Source organism: Branchiostoma lanceolatum, chromosome 11, assembly GCF_035083965.1.
Source record: "Branchiostoma lanceolatum isolate klBraLanc5 chromosome 11, klBraLanc5.hap2, whole genome shotgun sequence".
NCBI lineage: Eukaryota > Metazoa > Chordata > Leptocardii > Amphioxiformes > Branchiostomatidae > Branchiostoma > Branchiostoma lanceolatum.
In genome coordinates this window covers 18,369,865-18,388,675 of record NC_089732.1, presented here as the reverse complement: position 1 = coordinate 18,388,675, position 18,811 = coordinate 18,369,865, and the positions used below count along the sequence as shown (strand labels likewise).

General features: G+C 40.3%; 1 protein-coding gene and 1 long non-coding RNA gene across 3 annotated transcripts in view; both read right to left on the bottom strand.

The window, feature by feature from the left end:
- Positions 1-2,707: 2,707 nt before the first annotated feature.
- LOC136444472 (uncharacterized) lies at positions 2,708-7,269 on the bottom strand. The gene is made up of 4 exons (XR_010757272.1): positions 7,100-7,269; positions 6,645-6,789; positions 3,758-3,878; positions 2,708-3,408 (listed from the first exon to the last, which is right to left on the bottom strand). It is a non-coding gene; the product is annotated as an uncharacterized lncRNA (long non-coding RNA).
- Positions 7,270-14,034: 6,765 nt separating this feature from the next.
- LOC136444457 (FRAS1-related extracellular matrix protein 1-like) overlaps positions 14,035-18,811 on the bottom strand; it is a 64,083-nt gene continuing 59,306 nt past the window's right edge. For both annotated transcript variants that reach the window (XM_066442003.1, XM_066442002.1), the window contains 2 exons: positions 17,479-17,564; positions 14,035-14,970 (listed from right to left, as the gene is read on the bottom strand). In XM_066442003.1, coding sequence (XP_066298100.1) covers positions 14,759-14,970; positions 17,479-17,564 — 298 coding nt within the window. In that variant the 3' untranslated portion in view covers positions 14,035-14,758. The remainder of the gene's footprint in view (positions 14,971-17,478; positions 17,565-18,811) is intronic.

Below are 18,811 nucleotides of genomic sequence, written 5' to 3'. Positions count from 1 at the left end.
TATGGTGTACATGGAGGTTGTACATGGAGTATGGATACTATGTATTGCTGAAGAAGTATTTGATGAAGGGTGGATGTAATATATATAGATATCAACTTACCAACCTGATGAACTATTCACGGATCAACTATGCAAATGAAGACCTCATTTGCATAATTAATGAGAATATACTATAACTCAAGGTGGGCTTGATGGATGGTCATGATTTTTGGTATGTAGATAGCTTACGTGATGCTTTGTATGATTGGATGATACTTATGCGAATCAGATTCTTATTTGCATAATTAATGAGGTAATTTTAAAACCCCGCTGTGTTCCATGATATGACTATCCAAATATGTGACATTTGTAACCGAGGAAGATAGGAATGTTGATAGATAGAAAATATGCAAATGTAGGCCTAATTTGCATAATTAATGAGAAACTACTTTAATTCCATACTAGTAGATAACGGACGGCAATTTCATACTTGTGGCATTTGGAAGTTGCGTGAATGTGAACACCATTGAATCAATCATGCTAAAAAGGACCTCATAGGCATAATTGATAAATGTTAGCATAACATTCTTTATTAAGCTCATACTTTGGACAACTTATGTTATTTGGGTGAAGACGATCAACTGGTATGATTTATAATTGATGAGACACACTCCTAATACGTCAGTCATATTTAGGTTAAAATCATTTGGCGAAGGTATGAGGTCGTAGAACTCTTGTTATACACATTTTTGGATGCAGGCGATTACTTTGTTGCATAAGTGCGACATAAGAGTGTATTTAACTTGTTTGAAAGTTGTTTCACAAAGGTTTGTGTACGGAGTAAGGTTTATTACAGGTTTGCGATAGCAAAACCTGTTCTGTTTTTGCATCCAAGGATGGGGGCCGCCATGTTGGATGTGACCATTTTATTGGGAGGGGTGTTTTTTGTCGCTGATGTTGGGTGTGACTATTTTGACGGAGGGGTGTTTTTCTTGCTAGTTTTCTTTTTTGTGTGTTCTTGCTATTTTTTTCTTGCTGTGGGTTGGATGTGACCATGTTTACTGGAGGGATGTTTTTTTTCACTAATGTGTGGGTGTGATAGATGGAAGTTATTAATGTGGTGGTGTTGTGACTTTGCCGTTGGCACAAATGGACACAAGGCCCACTGTACTAAAGGACGAGCAAGGTCCACTGAGCATCATGTTGTTGTGGTCTTGTCGAAAAGTAAGGGACGACAAGATCCCCAACGATAGAGGGTTAATATAGATTTGTTATTTAATGTGATGTTGGATTAGAAAGTGTTGGAATCGATAATATTTGGGGTGGTTTTTGTCACTAATGTTGGTTCCCTATATCTTTCCTAGTTTTGGGTTAGGTGCGACCATTTTGACCGGAGGGGTGGTTTTTGCCACTCATTTTAGGTGTAAGAGATGAATGTTATTAGTGTGGTGGTGTTGTGACTTTGCCGTTGGCACAAATGGACACAAGGCCCACTGTACTAAAGGACGAGCAAGGTCCACTGAGCATCATGTTGTTGTGGTCTTGTCGAAAAGTAAGGGACGACAAGATCCCCAACGATAGAGGGTTAATATAGATTTGTTATTTAATGTGATGTTGGATTAGAAAGTGTTGGAATCGATAATATTTGGGGTGGTTTTTGTCGCTAATGTTGGTTCCCTATATCTTTCCTAGTTTTGGGTTAGGTGCGACCATTTTGACCGGAGGGGTGGTTTTTGCCACTCATTTTAGGTGTAAGAGATGAATGTTATTAGTGTGGTGGTGTTGTGACTTTGCCGTTGGCACAAATGGACACAAGGCCCACTGTACTAAAGGACGAGCAAGGTCCACTGAGCATCATGTTGTTGTGGTCTTGTCGAAAAGTAAGGGACGACAAGATCCCCAACGATAGAGGGTTAATATAGATTTGTTATTTAATGTGATGTTGGATTAGAAAGTGTTGGAATCGATAATATTTGGGGTGGTTTTTGTCGCTAATGTTGGTTCCCTATATCTTTCCTAGTTTTGGGTTAGGTGCGACCATTTTGACCGGAGGGGTGGTTTTTGCCACTCATTTTAGGTGTAAGAGATGAATGTTATTAGTGCGGTGGTGTTGTGACTTTGCCGTTGGCACAAATGGACACAAGGCCCACTGTACTAAAGGACGAGCAAGGTCCACTGAGCATCATGTTGTTGTGGTCTTGTCGAAAAGTAAGGGACGACAAGATCCCCAACGATAGAGGGTTAATATAGATTTGTTATTTAATGTGATGTTGGATTAGAAAGTGTTGGAATCGATAAAATTTGGGGTGGTTTTTGTCACTAATGTTGGTTCCCTATATCTTTCCTAGTTTTGGGTTAGGTGCGACCATTTTGACCGGAGGGGTGGTTTTTGCCACTCATTTTAGGTGTAAGAGATGAATGTTATTAGTGTGGTGGTGTTGTGACTTTGCCGTTGGCACAAATGGACACAAGGCCCACTGTACTAAAGGACGAGCAAGGTCCACTGAGCATCATGTTGTTGTGGTCTTGTCGAAAAGTAAGGGACGACAAGATCCCCAACGATAGAGGGTTAATATAGATTTGTTATTTAATGTGATGTTGGATTAGAAATTGTTGGAGTCAGTAATATTGGGCGTGATCGGAGGGATGATTTTTGTTGCTAATGTTAGTTTACGACCACATCAATGATAAAGAAATGACACAGAAACAAGGATACCCGCACACTTAGCAAGGTGCACACTTACCGTTATAAAACTGACTGATTGTGACTTCATAATGTTGGCTAATTACTACGATCCTTACTGAAGGTCTCTATTGCTCTTTTGACCTAAACTTCCTTGCCTTTGAAAGCTCTTGTCTTTATACTGTCTAACTCTGCTTACACAACATTGATTACTTTATCGCTTCGCTGCAGTCCACTTTAACAAACGAATACCCGTCAAAGATGTCAAAGAATAACAATTATGGCACAACAATAGCAGACTGATTTTACAGTAACCGTTGCAAGTTCGGTAAGGAGTTGTACTGAAACTTCTTGGACATTAGTGACGGAGTAAAATGTTACTGCAGCTTGTGATTGCAATTGCATACACATTTGAATGGTGTTTCCACCATTCGTACATCCGGTTTGATTTGAGCTGTCATCGGCGAGGTTAACATTTGTATTTTCTTTGATATACATGCAAAATCAGCCACTAAAAGTCGCACAATAAAATAAACAATAGTATAGACAATACATATTCGTTTAGATCAAATGACGTGGACAACATGTGCACGTCAGCGTGTGAATTCTCTAAATCGTGTCAGCTTTTCTCTTGCTGTAACAGTGCAATCAATTGGCTGCACACGGCTCTGATTCTGGTCAGGCATCCCCTGTGGCCTTCCTCCCTCATGTTCTTGGCGACTGTAGAAGTAGATGGTTGATCAGTTCTGTGGAGAATTCGAACATAAATATTGATGATATTGTATCTTGGGACAAAGCAAATGTTTTGATGAACCTTCGTGGTCTGAGAGAGTTAAGTAAATTAATGTTAAAATTTCTACGGTTTAAAGAAAATACTATAATCTGATTTAGTACACCCATATGACACACTAACTTACTCTTCTTATATTATGTATGGCAAGCTGGAGGCATAAAATGTAATGATTCATGTCAAATAGGTTTCTATAGTTAATAATTGACCTTTACAACGATGTTGTCACATGAGCCGTTTTAAAAATAATTTTAACAAAAGTCAAAATCTGATTAACAACAAACAATATAAGAAAATCTCTTCACCTTCCTGTACTTCCTATGACATCTTTCACCCCATTCCAGCCAGCTGTGAGGGATCAGACATCTGAAGCTGGTACACAGCTTGTATTTATTCCTACCAGTTTCCACCAAGGTCTGCTGCATGCTGTGACGGAAGGAAACATATATTAGAAATATCCAATATAGTTGAGCAGGTATGAGCAGCTGGGAAATATAAAGCTATCATCTGACTGACGAATATGATCTGCAACATGTTATGTATCGGTACCAATCATCATCCGAATTATTCAAAATGGCATTGATCAAAAATTGACCGCGGACAGAACAAAGCCCACTGGCTCTTTATCGAAAAGTATGATTGAGAGGAAACATAACAAGGAACCTTTTATAATAATGCATATATGAACATTTAGAACTTGTCCATGACTGAGTAAACAACCTGCTTGTAAGGTCACCGCTATTTTGAATTTCCTGTGATAACACTTAACAGTGACAGCATATCCCCAGTAGTTATTTTTGCTGTCTGAAAGACTGACCGGCAGGGTCATGGCTGGTGACCCGCACTCAGCCGCGACTTTAAAGTAAACCGTCAGTCTAGAAACCTGTTACCTAATGCTGAATCGATGCAAATTTACAGACATGAGGCTCAGGATCCTTATAACAAGGTTGACCTCAAGGGTTGTGTGAACAGGTATAAGGATATCTCACAAGTGACATTTCAATGAACTGTATGACATTGGGTCACACAGTTTGACGACCTGAATTAGAGAAGATATTTGATATCCTATGTGTATCTCTCCGTCTGGATTACACGTGACAACATTTACGGATCATGATCAGAAGAGGAATATAGATGATCATATAGTATGACTCATGTAAATTAGTTTTGTCATTTTTTTCTGAATACCATGTCCTCCAGATGATTTATGTTACACATGTTTTCGGACAGAAATACAGGGACATGAACAAAAAGGGGTTATCTATTCTAAATACGTGTAATTCTTCTTATTAAAGTGACAAGTTTAAAACTTAATACCGGCTGTTTTACACATGTCCGTCTGTAAATACTATAAGGGACAGCTACTTAACCCGGGGTACCAGGTTCAACATACAAACATCTCTACCGCTTCCGCCCGCCTGGCGTCGCCATAGCAACCTTGCAGACGACAGTAACCTTAACGCGACAGGTCGCTCTAAGGAGGATGTGGGGCATGGATGTAAATACTTGCGTGGAATGGATCCGTCTAGCTTACTGTCGCCGAAGGTCATGGTGAGAATTTCAAACCATTTTGCTTAAAAAGAAATTACGCAACTGTCGATCATGGCAAACAAAGTTACGCACACTTGCCAAGTCGGAACTATCAAAGACATGTTCAGTGGAAACTCTCGATGTACGGGGAATGGTGCATACGCTATTTACAAATCGGCACGGGGGATACCCGATCTATCTTCTTGTCACAGCTCAACGGGACACACCTGATAGATTAATTTCAAAGGTTATTCATAATGTGATCGATTATACCTGTGCCTTCAGCTTTTTGAAAATAAGTTTTAACAGCGGAATAGGAGGCGATGTTCTAAATCAGCGTTACTGATACAGGGCGGGGTTAACTTGCTCTTTATAAACAATGGAAAATAAAAAGTGCCACTAGTCGAAGTGGGGCATTTGAAGTTTTCAACATTCGGTGTTACTTTCGCTATTTTCTCAAACAACACAGATTGATGATTTGGTTTATTTCATATCATTAAAAAGTATCACAGTTTCGCAGCGCACGCGACGTGTGCACTGAATTGAACTGGGACTACATTATACATTATTGATACATAGATTGCGCCAGAAACCACCCCGGACACTACAGCACGCGTTCGCCTCAATGGGTTACTCACTTTAATATAGCGGCAAGAAAATATAGCGGTTTGGGGAAAATGGAGTAGGTCACGGTACTTAATTCTAACGGTGGGAACAAACATTACTGTCTCAAACATTAGTGATGAAAAATTTGCGGTGATAACATTTTAGCTGTTGACTAGTGACCGTTAAACCAGCTAAAATCAAGTTCCAGTTGACAAACAAGAATTACGGTATTGATATATACATATATGTTGCAAGTTGATATTAAACAATACATCAAATGAAAGGTAAGGTTGGGGGAATCATCACATAAATTTATGACGGATTGTAGGATGACCATTGACTATTCCATGATCACAGGGCTTTCGTAAAAGTTATAGTTTGTATGTATGTATGTATAGATATAGTAGACCTTACGAAAGTCGCTGTACTTTTGTTGTGTCAATAAAGATTGTTGTATAACCCGGCCATCAATCAAGTCTACCGACAGAACAATACGCTTTATCTTTGAAACGAATAGATCTTGCAGACATAATTCATGTAATGATTTGCCGTACGATCCGATATTATACCACGTATACCCCAAAACCACTGGGGTGGCGACCTCACTGCGACCTAAAAACGGGAGGTGGCGACCTCACTGCGACCTAAAAACGGGAGGTGGCGACCTCACTGCGACCTAAAAACGGGAGGTGGCGACCTCACTGCGACCTAAGATTTGACAGAACGCTCACTGAATTTCATTGATTATTATAAACGAGTAATTTTACGCCTTGTGTATTTTGTTGTCCTTTCAGTCAGACATCTACATTCTGCATGATATCCCAAGCATGAAGTCAATGATTACACAACTTAGGTCGCAGCAAAGTCGCAGCGCGATCGCCGTCTAGTGGAATGGGGGCCTTAGCGCGATCGCCGTACGACTGTAAATACAGAATATATGGTTTCTCAATTCTTAAAATTCAGCACCAGGTTGATTTGTATTCTTAACTCTGCTGCATGTTCAAAAACAGAAGAGCTTCAGCCAATCGTTTGCCAAAAAAGTAGGTTTCTGCTTACCCAGCTATTCATAGTTCCTCCAAGACCCAGTAACACCGCGAGCGTGTGTGGATGTATTCTGCGGCGGTTTACCTTCGCGGTGTCGGCCATGCCGCCCAGGTTCAGGTTCGTCGCTTGCTTCTGGGAGAGTGGGCCGTCTCTAGACCTGTCAAACATATTTATACGGACATCAACTTTTTTTTTACATTTTGGGAGTGGTTACACAACTGAACTGACCAATCAGTTATATGATCTAGAGATGCAATGTTAATATTCAAAACAGTTTAAGACGAAACAACACTGAGGTCGAGGTCACGCCACGTAGTGAAAGTAGACTACATGTCAGCGACAGAATAAACAGTAAGGGTAAGAAACAAGACATACGTACTCTTACTAGAAACTCTAGGCTCTACCAAAGTACAATTCGTTCTTATAGCAAGGTAGTATATAGATAGAAATTGAAAGGGTTCACACACCTTTTCTGTATCCATTCGCATCTTCGTTTTGATCAACACTGCTGCACCAGAAACCAGCTACACGCACAGCTCTGCAGCCACCAAATAACCAAATTGAAAAGGGTTCTTTGTTCCCCTCTGTGACCTTGTGCCTGTAATTAGCAGCCTGGCCCTGTTTCAAGGACAGTCTGCTGGCGGCGGCACATGGGAAGTTAACTGATAACTCTGGGTCATGTCAACAGTACAGGAGTCTTACTGTGGCCTTGGAATGCACACGCCAATGTACTGCGTCAGGGGGTAACCGAAGAAATGCATGTTTATGTGTGTGTCATATCCTTATTTTCATGCTTAAAGATTATTATGACGTACTATAAATGGCAAGAGTGACGGACCAAGGGTTACGGTGACGGATTAAGGTTTATGGTGACGGATTAAGGGCAAGGGTATCGGACCAAGGGCTATGGTGACAGATTAAGGGTTATGGTGACGGATTAAGTGTTATGGTGACGGGATAAGGGCAAGGCTGAGGGATTAAAGGCTTTCCTGACGGATTAAGGATTGTTATGACGTATACAGGGCAAGATTAACGAATCAAGGGTTACGGTGACGTATTAAGGGTTATGGGGATGGATCATTGGCTATGTTGATGGATTAAAGGCAACGATGAGGGATTTAAGACTTTCGTAACGAATTAAGGGTTATGCTGTCGGATTAAGGGTTATGGTGACGGATTAAGGGTAAGGATGACAGATTAAGGGAAAGGGTGACGGATTATGGTCTCTGATGGCGGATTTAAGGACACGCTGACGGATAAAGGTTTGTGGTGATGGATAAAGGGTTGTGGTGACGGATTAAGTGCTATGTTGAGGGGATTAAGGGCAACGCTAACGGATTAAAGACTTTCCTGACGGATTAAAGATTATCATGACGTATTAAGAGCAAGAGTGACATATCAAGGGTTATGGGAACGGAAATTAAGGATTATTAGGTCGCATTATTGGCTATGGTGACGGATTAACGGCAACGGTGAAGTATTTAAGACTTTCGTGACGGATTAAAGATTATCATGACGTATTAAGAGCAAGAGTGATATATTAAGGGTTATGGGAACGGAAATTAAGGATTATTAGGTCGCATTATTGGCTATGGTGACGGATTATCGGCAACGGTGAAGTATTAAGGGCTTTCGTGACGGATTAAGGCTTATGGTGACGGAGTAAGGGCTAGGGTGACGGATTAAGGGTTACAGTGATGGATTAATGATAAGGATGACGGATTAATAGAAAGGGAGACGGATTAGGGTCTCCGATGGCGGATTAAAGGATACGCTGACGGATAAAGGTTTATGGTAACGGATTAAGGGAAAGAGTCATGGATTAAAGCCTATGGTGACGTATTAAGGGTTGTGGTGACGGATTAAGTGCTATGTTGAGGGGATTAAGGGCAACGCTAACGGATTAAAGACTTTCCTGACGGATTAAAGATTATCATGACGTATTAAGAGCAAGAGTGACATATTAAGGGTTATGGGAACGGAAATTAAGGATTATTAGGTCGCATTATTGGCTATGGTGACGGATTAACGGCAACGGTGAAGTATTTAAGACTTTCGTGACGGATTAAGGCTTATGGTGACGGAGTAAGGGCTAGGGTGACGGATTAAGGGTTACAGTGATGGATTAATGATAAGGATGACGGATTAATAGAAAGGGAGACGGATTAGGGTCTCCGATGGCGGATTAAAGGATACGCTGACGGATAAAGGTTTATGGTAACGGATTAAGGGAAAGAGTCATGGATTAAAGCCTATGGTGACGTATAAAGGGTTGTGGTGACGGATTAAGTGCTATGTTGAGGGGATTAAGGGCAACGCTGACGGATTAAAGACTTAACTGACGGATTAAAGATTATCATGACGTATTAAGGGCAAGAGTGACGTATTAAGGGTTATGGGGACGGATTAATGATTATGGGGTCGGATTACTGGCTATGGTGACGGATTAACGGCAACGGTGAGGTATCTAAAACTTTCGTGACGGATTAAGGCTTATGGTGACGGAGTAAGGGCTAGGGTGACGGATTAAGGCTTACAATGATGTATTAATGATAATGATGATGACGGATTAAGAGAAAGGGTGACAGAATATGGTCTGTGCTGTCGGATTAAGGGTCATGGCGACAGATTAAGAGTAAGGATGTTCATGTACCACCGGAAAGAGTTCATTCTCCCAAGGGGGTGGCTTTTACTTTTACAAAACAGTCCATTTCAAAACAGTCATTTCTTGCAAGGGGAGGGAGATGAATTATGCTGTATTTCAACTACTTACTTAGAAATGTTACCTTTCCCCCACATAAGTTACACTAAAACGCAAACCTGTTCATATTTGCTGAAGCAGCTAATATTTATCTCTAGTTGTACTAGATTTTATTTAGTTTCAGACGTTTTGAAGGAAGGGTTTTGTAAGGTTACGGATAAGATCCATTATTATAGTATCAATAGCAGACATACTACCGTATTTGGTACTGGCTACCAGAGCAGAGGGTACACAGGTCTAGTTTAGGTTGGAATTCAAGAAGTGGAAGCAGTTTGCTGGTTAATTCCCAGAGATTGTTCTTTTTCAACAGTATTTGTGTTGTATGTGTTGGAAGTCATAAGAAACACTCTCTTGCAGTGGTTGAGAAAGCATTTGATTCATCTACAGATTTTAAGGTTGTCGGTTATAATTTAGCAGCAACACATATAGTCTTCTAGACAAGAAGTGGTTATAACACAAGGGTAGTTATTAGCTTTTGTCTGTATATTAGACTGTACATAGTTTGCCCTGTAGCCTGTATTTACACAAGCTCTCGGCCGGAGGTTACTGGGGGATGGCGGTTACAGGACCGGCTGGCCACTAGGATCACGATTCGTCAGGCTAGTTTGCCCGGTTGCTATGTTGGAAAAGTATTGTTATTTAGGTCACATTGATTTTCTTCTTCTAGAGGACTTACTAGGACCTGATCAGAGAACTTCAGGAAAAAACAACTGTCCTACACTAGTACAAGGTTAGAGAACTCGTTTAGAACTTGTCAAAAATTGTAGTTGCTGATGTTTCAGCTTTTGGTCTACTTTAGCAGAAGCAACAACTGCGGCAGCGAGTGCAGGAACCCCAGACAGGATGTTTAATAGGCACGGGAGATGGAAAAGTGAAAAGGAATGTTATTTTACAGATCATCGGTAAGATAGATGGCCAGTTCTTTGCCTCTATACGCTTTCAGGTACTTGGAGCGTTTCATCTTTTCCCGTTCTTTGATCAGTCGACAATATGCCGTGCCTGAAGCGGACGGCTCCCCCTGAACAGTGTGTGGTGTTTGGCTCTTAACATCTTGGGGAGGGTAATGCGAGGTTAGTTTAATGCAGAAAAGACTAATTTCTAGCGTTTGACGAAGTCATTAACGTGAAATTGAGTTTCTGCATTGTGTGTTTGAGCTGTACACAGGTGACTGTGATAAATGAATGAATGAAGACCTTTATTGCACACACATACCCACTGGGTTTAGTACAGGTCACAACAGAAAACATAACAGTTTGAAAGTACATATATATACATTACAATGATAAGCTAACACTAATCTAATGATTACGTTAATTTGGCCTCTTCTCGCTTCTTGGTGATATTGTAAATATACGTACAGGTGTGTTTTATAATAGAGGGTTTACCTAAAGTCATTAGAAATATGAATTGCTCCTCTTTGCAAAGATGTATAAAATGGGGAAAGCTACATTGAATAAGTTTATAAAGCGCAGCTCTCTCTTCGTTGTATAAACTACATTCTACTAAAAAGTGCTGCTCGTCTTCTATCCTATTTAAATTGCAATGTCTACATATACGTTGTTCTAGGGGAGTGCGGTTATGACGTCCGGTTTCAATGTGAAGTCTGTGACAGCTGATACGGAGTTTTGTGACTGCGGTCCTATGCCGTATATTTTCGAGGCTTAGATACTTTTCTTCGTTATATGTGGACTTGAACAATCTGTAGGATCTCAGTTTGTTTCGAGCTGATCCACCTTTGTTATCATTGTGTATTTCTTTTAGGAAAGTTTGAAAGTGAATATCTTTTAAGCGTTGATTGATGGAATTAATGATTTGGGACGTATCTGTGTTTGGGGATAAAGAGCAATGCCAGATGTAGCCGAAACCGCACTCCTCTAGGGACTTCCGAACTCCTGACGCCCAACATTTGGCTCCAGTTTTGTCTAAGTCTATCTGACAAGCGAGAGCATCTAACTGAAAACTGTCGGCAGGCACTTTCAGACGAAGTCTTAAAAGATGTTTGATGGCGTTTAGGGAGGCCTCCACTTGAATGGGAAACCTACCTAGTTCTGCCCTTGCAGCGAGGCCGCATGCCGATCTCGGTACGTGCAGGGCTTGTTTACAGAATTTTAGGTGAATGGATTCGATAGGGCAGGATTTGGAGCTTTTAACTGAACCCCAGATCTCCGACCCGTAAAGAATTACGGGTTTAACACAACTGTCAAAAAGCTTGTTTCTAACAGACAAAGGTGCGTCGGCTTTGTCCAGTGATTGGTTCATGCTAAATAAGGCTTTTAGTCCCTTACTGTAAAGATGTTTGTTGTTCGCCTTGAAAGTGCCCGCGGAGTTGACAACAATGCCTAGATAACAATAAGATGTCACTATTTCAACCGGATTATTCTTATATATAAAATACAGCTCTTTCGGTAGACGGCCCCCCTTAGAGAAAACAATAATTTTTGTTTTCTTAAGGTTCACATTGAGTTTCCAGGTATGACAGTAGCTTTCTAGTCTATCTAAGGAAGACTGTAGTCCTTGCTTGGACTCAGAAAAAATCACTAAGTCGTCTGCATATAGAAGACAAGGAACTCGCTTACTGTACATGGAAGGGGGATTACAGGCATCAATGTCAAATACTGAGGTAATATCACTTAGAAATAAGTTAAACAATGTCGGACTTAAATTACAGCCCTGTCGGACACCACGACTTGTAACAAATGGCTCTGTTAGACCTTGGCTGTATTTGACTTGATTAGTAGTTTTTGAATACATATCATTGATTGTTTGTAGGAAATTACCCCCTATACCTAACTTGTTTAATTTGAAAAGAAGACCGTTTCTCCAGACCGAGTCGAAAGCTTTACTGAAATCTACAAAACATACGAAGAGCCTAGAGTTTTTACTAATATACTTGCTAACTAAGGTACTTAATACGAAGAGGTTATCTGCTGTTCTAAAATTTTTCCTAAACCCTGCTTGGTGAGGTTTGAAAAGACTATTGACTTCTGCAAAATTAACTAAGCGAGTGTTTAGAATTGACGAGAACAATTTACCCAAACAGCTCATTATTGAAATGCCGCGGTAATTATCTGGGAGAGAGGGATCTCCGGACTTGTGAATAGGAACAATGTGGCTGAGGGACCACTCCTGGGGGAAATACCCGCTATGGAGACATTTATTGAATAATTGAAGAAGTGGTGTTTGAAGCAACAGTTTACCTGATTTTAACATTTCATTTAAAATCATATCGTTTCCGCTCGATTTATTGTTACTGAGGTTTGAGATGGCAGAGTTTAATTCTTTTGGTGTTATTGGTGAGTCTAAAACAGATGGGTTTGTAGGGAATGACGATACATCTAGTTGGTCGATTGTAGAAGTGGGACAGTCGTTTATATCATTGTTGGGAAGTTTTTCTAGGTTACTGAAGTGTTTAAACCATTCTTCTTCTGTGATTTGATGATTATCTTGTGCTTTTTTTGGTTTTAGTTTGTTCATAATATTCCAAAAAGCACCTGGATTTCTGTCCTTAAGGGAGGCTAATTGGGTCATGATAAGATTATGAAATTCCCTTTTCTTCTTTTTTATAAGTTTTTTATATTCTTTCTTTCTTCTAAAGTAACTTCCCCTTATGACAGGATTGGACGGTTGTTTTACTAGTAATGATGATAAGTTCTTCACCTCCCGTTTTAGTTCCACACAGGTTTTATCAAACCATTGTTTTGTTTGCTTACGCTGGGTATGTTTTTTGTAATTAGTTCTCCTAATTGATAATGATTTGAAACCCGCGTCCCTCAAGATTGAACTAAAGTCCGATGCGATTTTTTCTATTTCCTCCTTCGAGGTTATATCGTTGGTGTTTTGGGATGAGAGGGAGTTCAATCTGGTGTTAAATTGAGATTGTGAAAGGGTCTGAATGAATTTTTGTGTGGATTTATCATTCCAGTGAAAGCGTTTGGGGGAAGATTTAGTTTTAGATCTTTTCTTTTTTTCGAAGTGATTTTGATGTGCAGAATTGGAATGTATGTATACTGATAACATACAGTGGTCGGAAAAAACAGATAAAGGATGAACTCGAAATAATAAGATGTTTTGAAGAAAGGATTTGCTGGAGCACAGGTGGACAGCAGGTGCTGGGAGAGGATAAAAGGAGGACTCATTAGTCGAGGCCTTGCTAGAAGGCACGAGGGCACCATCGAATTTCTCGAGTTGATCATTGTTTTATTTTAGTGAGAAATCCCAGAGATATTGTTTGCATTGGGCTCTGGTGTACAGTCAGTTGACTTATTCGCTCTTTGTCGAATTCCTTTCTGTTTCGACTGTTATAGTAGTATTTCGGCAGTATTGTTTGTAATTGAGTCGCGTTTTCTAGACTGTCTAGGCACATCATTTCAGTGTAATAAATGTTAATTGTATTTATTAAACTCTGTGCTGTGCCGTGCCCTGCCCGAAGCAGACGGAGCCTCCTGAACAGTGTGTGGTGTTTGACTGTTGGCATCTTGGGGAGGGTATTGCGAGGGTAGTTTAATGCAGAAAATGCATTTTTCTTTTTAGAAGAGCTGATATTTCTTCCCATTTGGATCTGTCCGCGTGGTTTTAAGATAGAATAAATTGGATCATAATTGGTAGCGATACGTCACACATAGAAGAGAATGTTTCAGCCCAAAGTGTTGGAAATTTTTACTAACTGCCTGTGTATAAAAAAAGAAGAAGAGATCAAATGTAAATAACTTTGAGAAAATTCAAACCAAACACAAAAGCACAGCGTTGATACCTCCAATAAACCACCACAGATATTAGTCTGGGAATGGAAACCTTAACCCCAAAAATACCTTATTGGAAATACAATCCAGGAGATAGTCCTTAACACTTGGTGTGGAAACTTAAACATTTGTCTAACAATATTCAAAGTTCCAGCAATATCACAATAAGGCCATTTTGCCGACAATGATTTGTCAGCATCAAGTAGATTATTTCTAGATTTGTAAGTTACAACAAATTGGAATGTAACATCCTGATCCTGAACATGTTACTACAATGCAATCTTAGTTGACATCATTATGAAATATGAAACATGGTTCAAATTAAATTTTGTAAGTTTCATATGTTACGCTACCCTAGAAATTGAATAAACACACACTGACAAAGCATTAATTTTCTTAAACTGACTTGACAGTTCCTCTAACAAGACTAATAAGAAATGTGTCAAAATTCTGTCATAAACCCTTCCAAATCCAAGCCCTGTGCTGTCTGTCTGATTTGGTGCTATGCTTGATAATACATCCACAGTAAAACTCTCTTTCCTTTCATTTAGACAGCACAACAGGTGAGCCAAAAAAGGAGTGTTCCATTGACAGGTTAACGACATTAGAACATATTGAAAAGATGTTCAGCTGTCAACTAGTTTGTGTTTTGCACATACATAGACATTCTTGCCTCGGTGGCACTTCCTGACATTCCATTTCTGTTGTTGGTTCATGACCACACAATTGCGCTGCATTCCAGAGTCTGAATCAGGCTGACCAGTCTTCCAGTTGGTATAGGATAGAGACTGCCCTGTTGTCCACTCCCATTGTCTCTGCTGACCCTTATTATTCAGTCCTAAAGCGAAAATAACAAATATAATAATCATTGAAGCTATGCAAGGTACATAATAATCAAAGGGGAGCTAAACTTTTTAAAAAAAATGAAAGCCAATTATACTTAAATGTTAACATAACATGACCAATTATCGTGCGCCACCAGGTATCGTCCAGTTTGGGTCATGCCCACATGTCGAGGTGTATTATGCCAAAGCCAGTTCTCATGTCTTTGAGCAATTTAAAGGAACGTCATAAGTATGATCCTTAGCCATCACTCTCTTTTATTCAAAACAATGAAATAGGTTTATGTCCAGCGACATAACAGAATAAACTCCTGAACCAGTAAGTTGCACGGAAGTGTCATGGATGACGCGTATTTCATATGTAATTTGACACCGCGTACTTCATGTTTTTCTAATTTACACGATACATAGTATCTTTAAAAAGTAGCTGACGTTAAGCCTTTCCTTGATATTCAGACTATTCATAGTGATACGAGGATTTAATCTCTTACCCCGCTTCGATGGTATATTCGTGTTTATCACGCGAAAGCCACGTGCCGCTCATGTCAGTGAAATTAACTGCACACCATTGTTTTCTTCCATCACGTCAAGCAAGCAGCGGGACAAATATAGTGACTTTACTATCATTTGTCTGTAGACTGCTTTGGACAGTTACTGTGCATTTTTTTTCTGGTCTATGTTCTTCAAGCATAGCGCTAGAAGACTGAAGTGGACGATAATGGGTAACCCTAGCACAATTCTTCAGGCGAAGAAAAACTTACAGACCAAGCATTTTTCTTTTTAGAAGAGCTGATATTTCTTCCCGCGGGTTAAATATTTGGCTCTGTCCGCGCAGTTTTAACATAAATGCTTTTTGAATAAATCGGACGATAATTGGTCACGTTACATTACATATACCTCAAAATCAAGTTCTCATTTGTTTTACATAAGTCCGTCATAGATCAGGGCTCCCACAGTTTGAAGCATGCTGACAGCTACTCGACGGACTGACGGAATTTTGTGATGTCAGGAATCGGCATGTCCTCAACAGTTCTGATACATATCAATAAGGCTTTTCAAGCTGGCTTTCCTAATAGACCTTCCCAACATTGACCATATCTTGAAATGCCCACTAACATGCTGATTCTCTCAAATTCGCCGGAAAATTCCTTGAAATCCATCCTCAGGAAAGCCAGCTCGAAGGTGTGAATCTAACATAGCACCGTCGGCTTTTCAATTTCAAGTTCAGTTCCCCTTTAATGACAGGCAGCTTAATGAGCTGACTACACATAAGGCCACAGCAAGTAAATTTTATGGATGACATCCTCTGGAGACTCCATATTTTGAGCGTGCGGGCGAAAAAAAAGGTGGACAAAAAAACAAGACACCCACATTTTCAAGCTACAATACCATAAAGCATGTAAGAAGAATTGAGGTGATCAAACATGGTATCACAGCCAACAAGTCTTATTCCTGTTTATGTAAGCAAAAACAGTATATTCTCTCTCCTGTGGAGAGGAATATAAATACAGGAAATATGATTATGGTGAAATAGAACAGATTGACCTCATATTACAGCACTCACCTCACCTAACAGGAGTCTGAAGACCCAAAATCTCCATGAAATTTGGTTTTATACATCGATGTGTTTTATTACGGAGGTATAGATTTTCCTCATTACCAGCTGTTGGGACCTGTGGAATTCTTGTCCTAGATTTGAGACTAACAGATGTGACCTCCAACCACATGCATGCCTAGAATGGAGGTGTAGATATTCCTCATTACTTATGCAAATTCAGTCCCAGTTTGCATAATTTGCACTTCAGTTTGTACATCTCTGTCCAACCTACCTGCATACCAAATGACATGAAAATCTGTTGTGCCTTTCTTCAGTTTTTCTCCTTAGAAGATTATTACTGATTTGCAAAATAAGCATCTAATTATGTAAACCATCACTCAAGCTACATGTACCTATATACCAAAAATCATGACCATCCATCTAGCCCTTCTTGAGTTACTCCCTTTCAAAGTCTGAAGCAAAACCTGCTCCTGCAGTGCAAAAAAGCTGCTAGGGAGCCCAAACATATGCCACACACTCTCTGTCCAAAGAGCTATTTACCTCTATGTACATTGGGGAGACTAGCCGACCACTAAGACAAAGGTACAATGCCACTCAAAAATCAGGACCATAGCATGTCCAGATCACGAGATATCAAAACAGCAAGTTCTGCTGCAGTACCTTAGGAAGTTGCTGGGGGGTCCAAAATCTAATCATTTCTAGGTCTCATCAAGACCGACCCACATACCAAATATCAAGACAATCCATCCATGCTTTCTCGAGTTATGCTGGTCTTCTACACACATACACACATATGCTACCCAAAACATAACCTTTTCGGCGAAGGTAACAATTTAGAATACTTGACATAGGTACATTTTTGTATCTATCTGTATTCAACCTGTAGAAACTGTAGTGTAGGCATCATAATCATGATAGATATATATCACACAACAGCTCTTCTCACCAATCCAAACTGGCTCCCAGTTCACAAATGCTGAGATCCACTCGGATGTTTCTCTTGATAAAATGCTGAGCAAGTCTGCATCATGTCTGCAAAAAAGAGCTGGCATCAACATTCCTCCAGAAATGTGTAATGGTCTGTATTTGCAATGTACATTTACATTAATTTGTCTGTATTCATGTCTAATGATAGGTACTTAACCCTATCTTCTAAAATGTCAATGGAGTACATAAGATTTTTTCAGAATTAAAAAATATATGCAACAATATATATGCTACTGCTATTGATACCACCGTACCAAATGATCTGGAATGCCTGTGGATTAAAACACGCCCTGCTCGCCTTCCCCGGGAAGTGCCCCACATATCAGTTTGTGCCGTGTACATCCCTCCAGGATCCCCACATATCGGCGCCTTGGTTGAACACCTGTGTACCGTGGTTGATCACATACGATTGGCGACTCCTAATGCTGGAATATGTATTGCCGGGGATTTCAATCGCACCGACGTCCAAGACCTCTGTCGCGGCAACCAGCTCAAGCAAATCGTAGATGTACCCACAAGACTGGACGCCACTTTGGACTTAGTGATCACAAACCTTGGATCCATGTACCTCCAGCCTTCTGTGCTACCACCCCTGGGCTCAAGCGACCACAACATCTTAAGCCTACAGCCAAAAGATCAAGTCAAAACAGGCGAGACAAGGTCAAAAGTCGTTAGACCCATGCCCGACTCCAGCATCAGATCCTTCGGCCGATGGTTGATAAGTCACCAATGGACCGAAGTTCTGTCTGAAACAAATGTACAGTCCAAGACTAACGCCTTTTACCAGACAATGCACACAAAGATTGACCAGTATTTTCCTACAAAGACTATCAAACTTTATTCTAACGACAAAGTTAGATCAGTTCCAAGATCAAAAGCCTTATACAACAGCGACAACAGGCTTTTAACGCCCATGAACATGGCAGGTACAAGTCGCTTCGCAACAAAGTCCAGCAGGAAATCAAATAGGCAAAGAAAAGCTTCTACAAAGATAAAGTAAAAGCCATGAAGAAGGAAAATCCATCAAAGTGGTACCAGCAGATCAAGGCCATGACCAACACTACAAGAACAGGACTCACCCTTAACGTTGAAGGAGTGCCACCAGGGGACAACAGGGCTACCGCTAATGCTGTTAACGAGGCACTGTGTACAATAACTTGCTCGTTAGATCCACTGGACAATTCCAGGCTGCCCACATTCCTTCCAGCAAGACCTTTGGAAGAGATCCAACCATGGGAAGTTTACAACAAGTTACAGCACGTTAGAGTGAAGAAAGCTGCAGGTCCGGACGG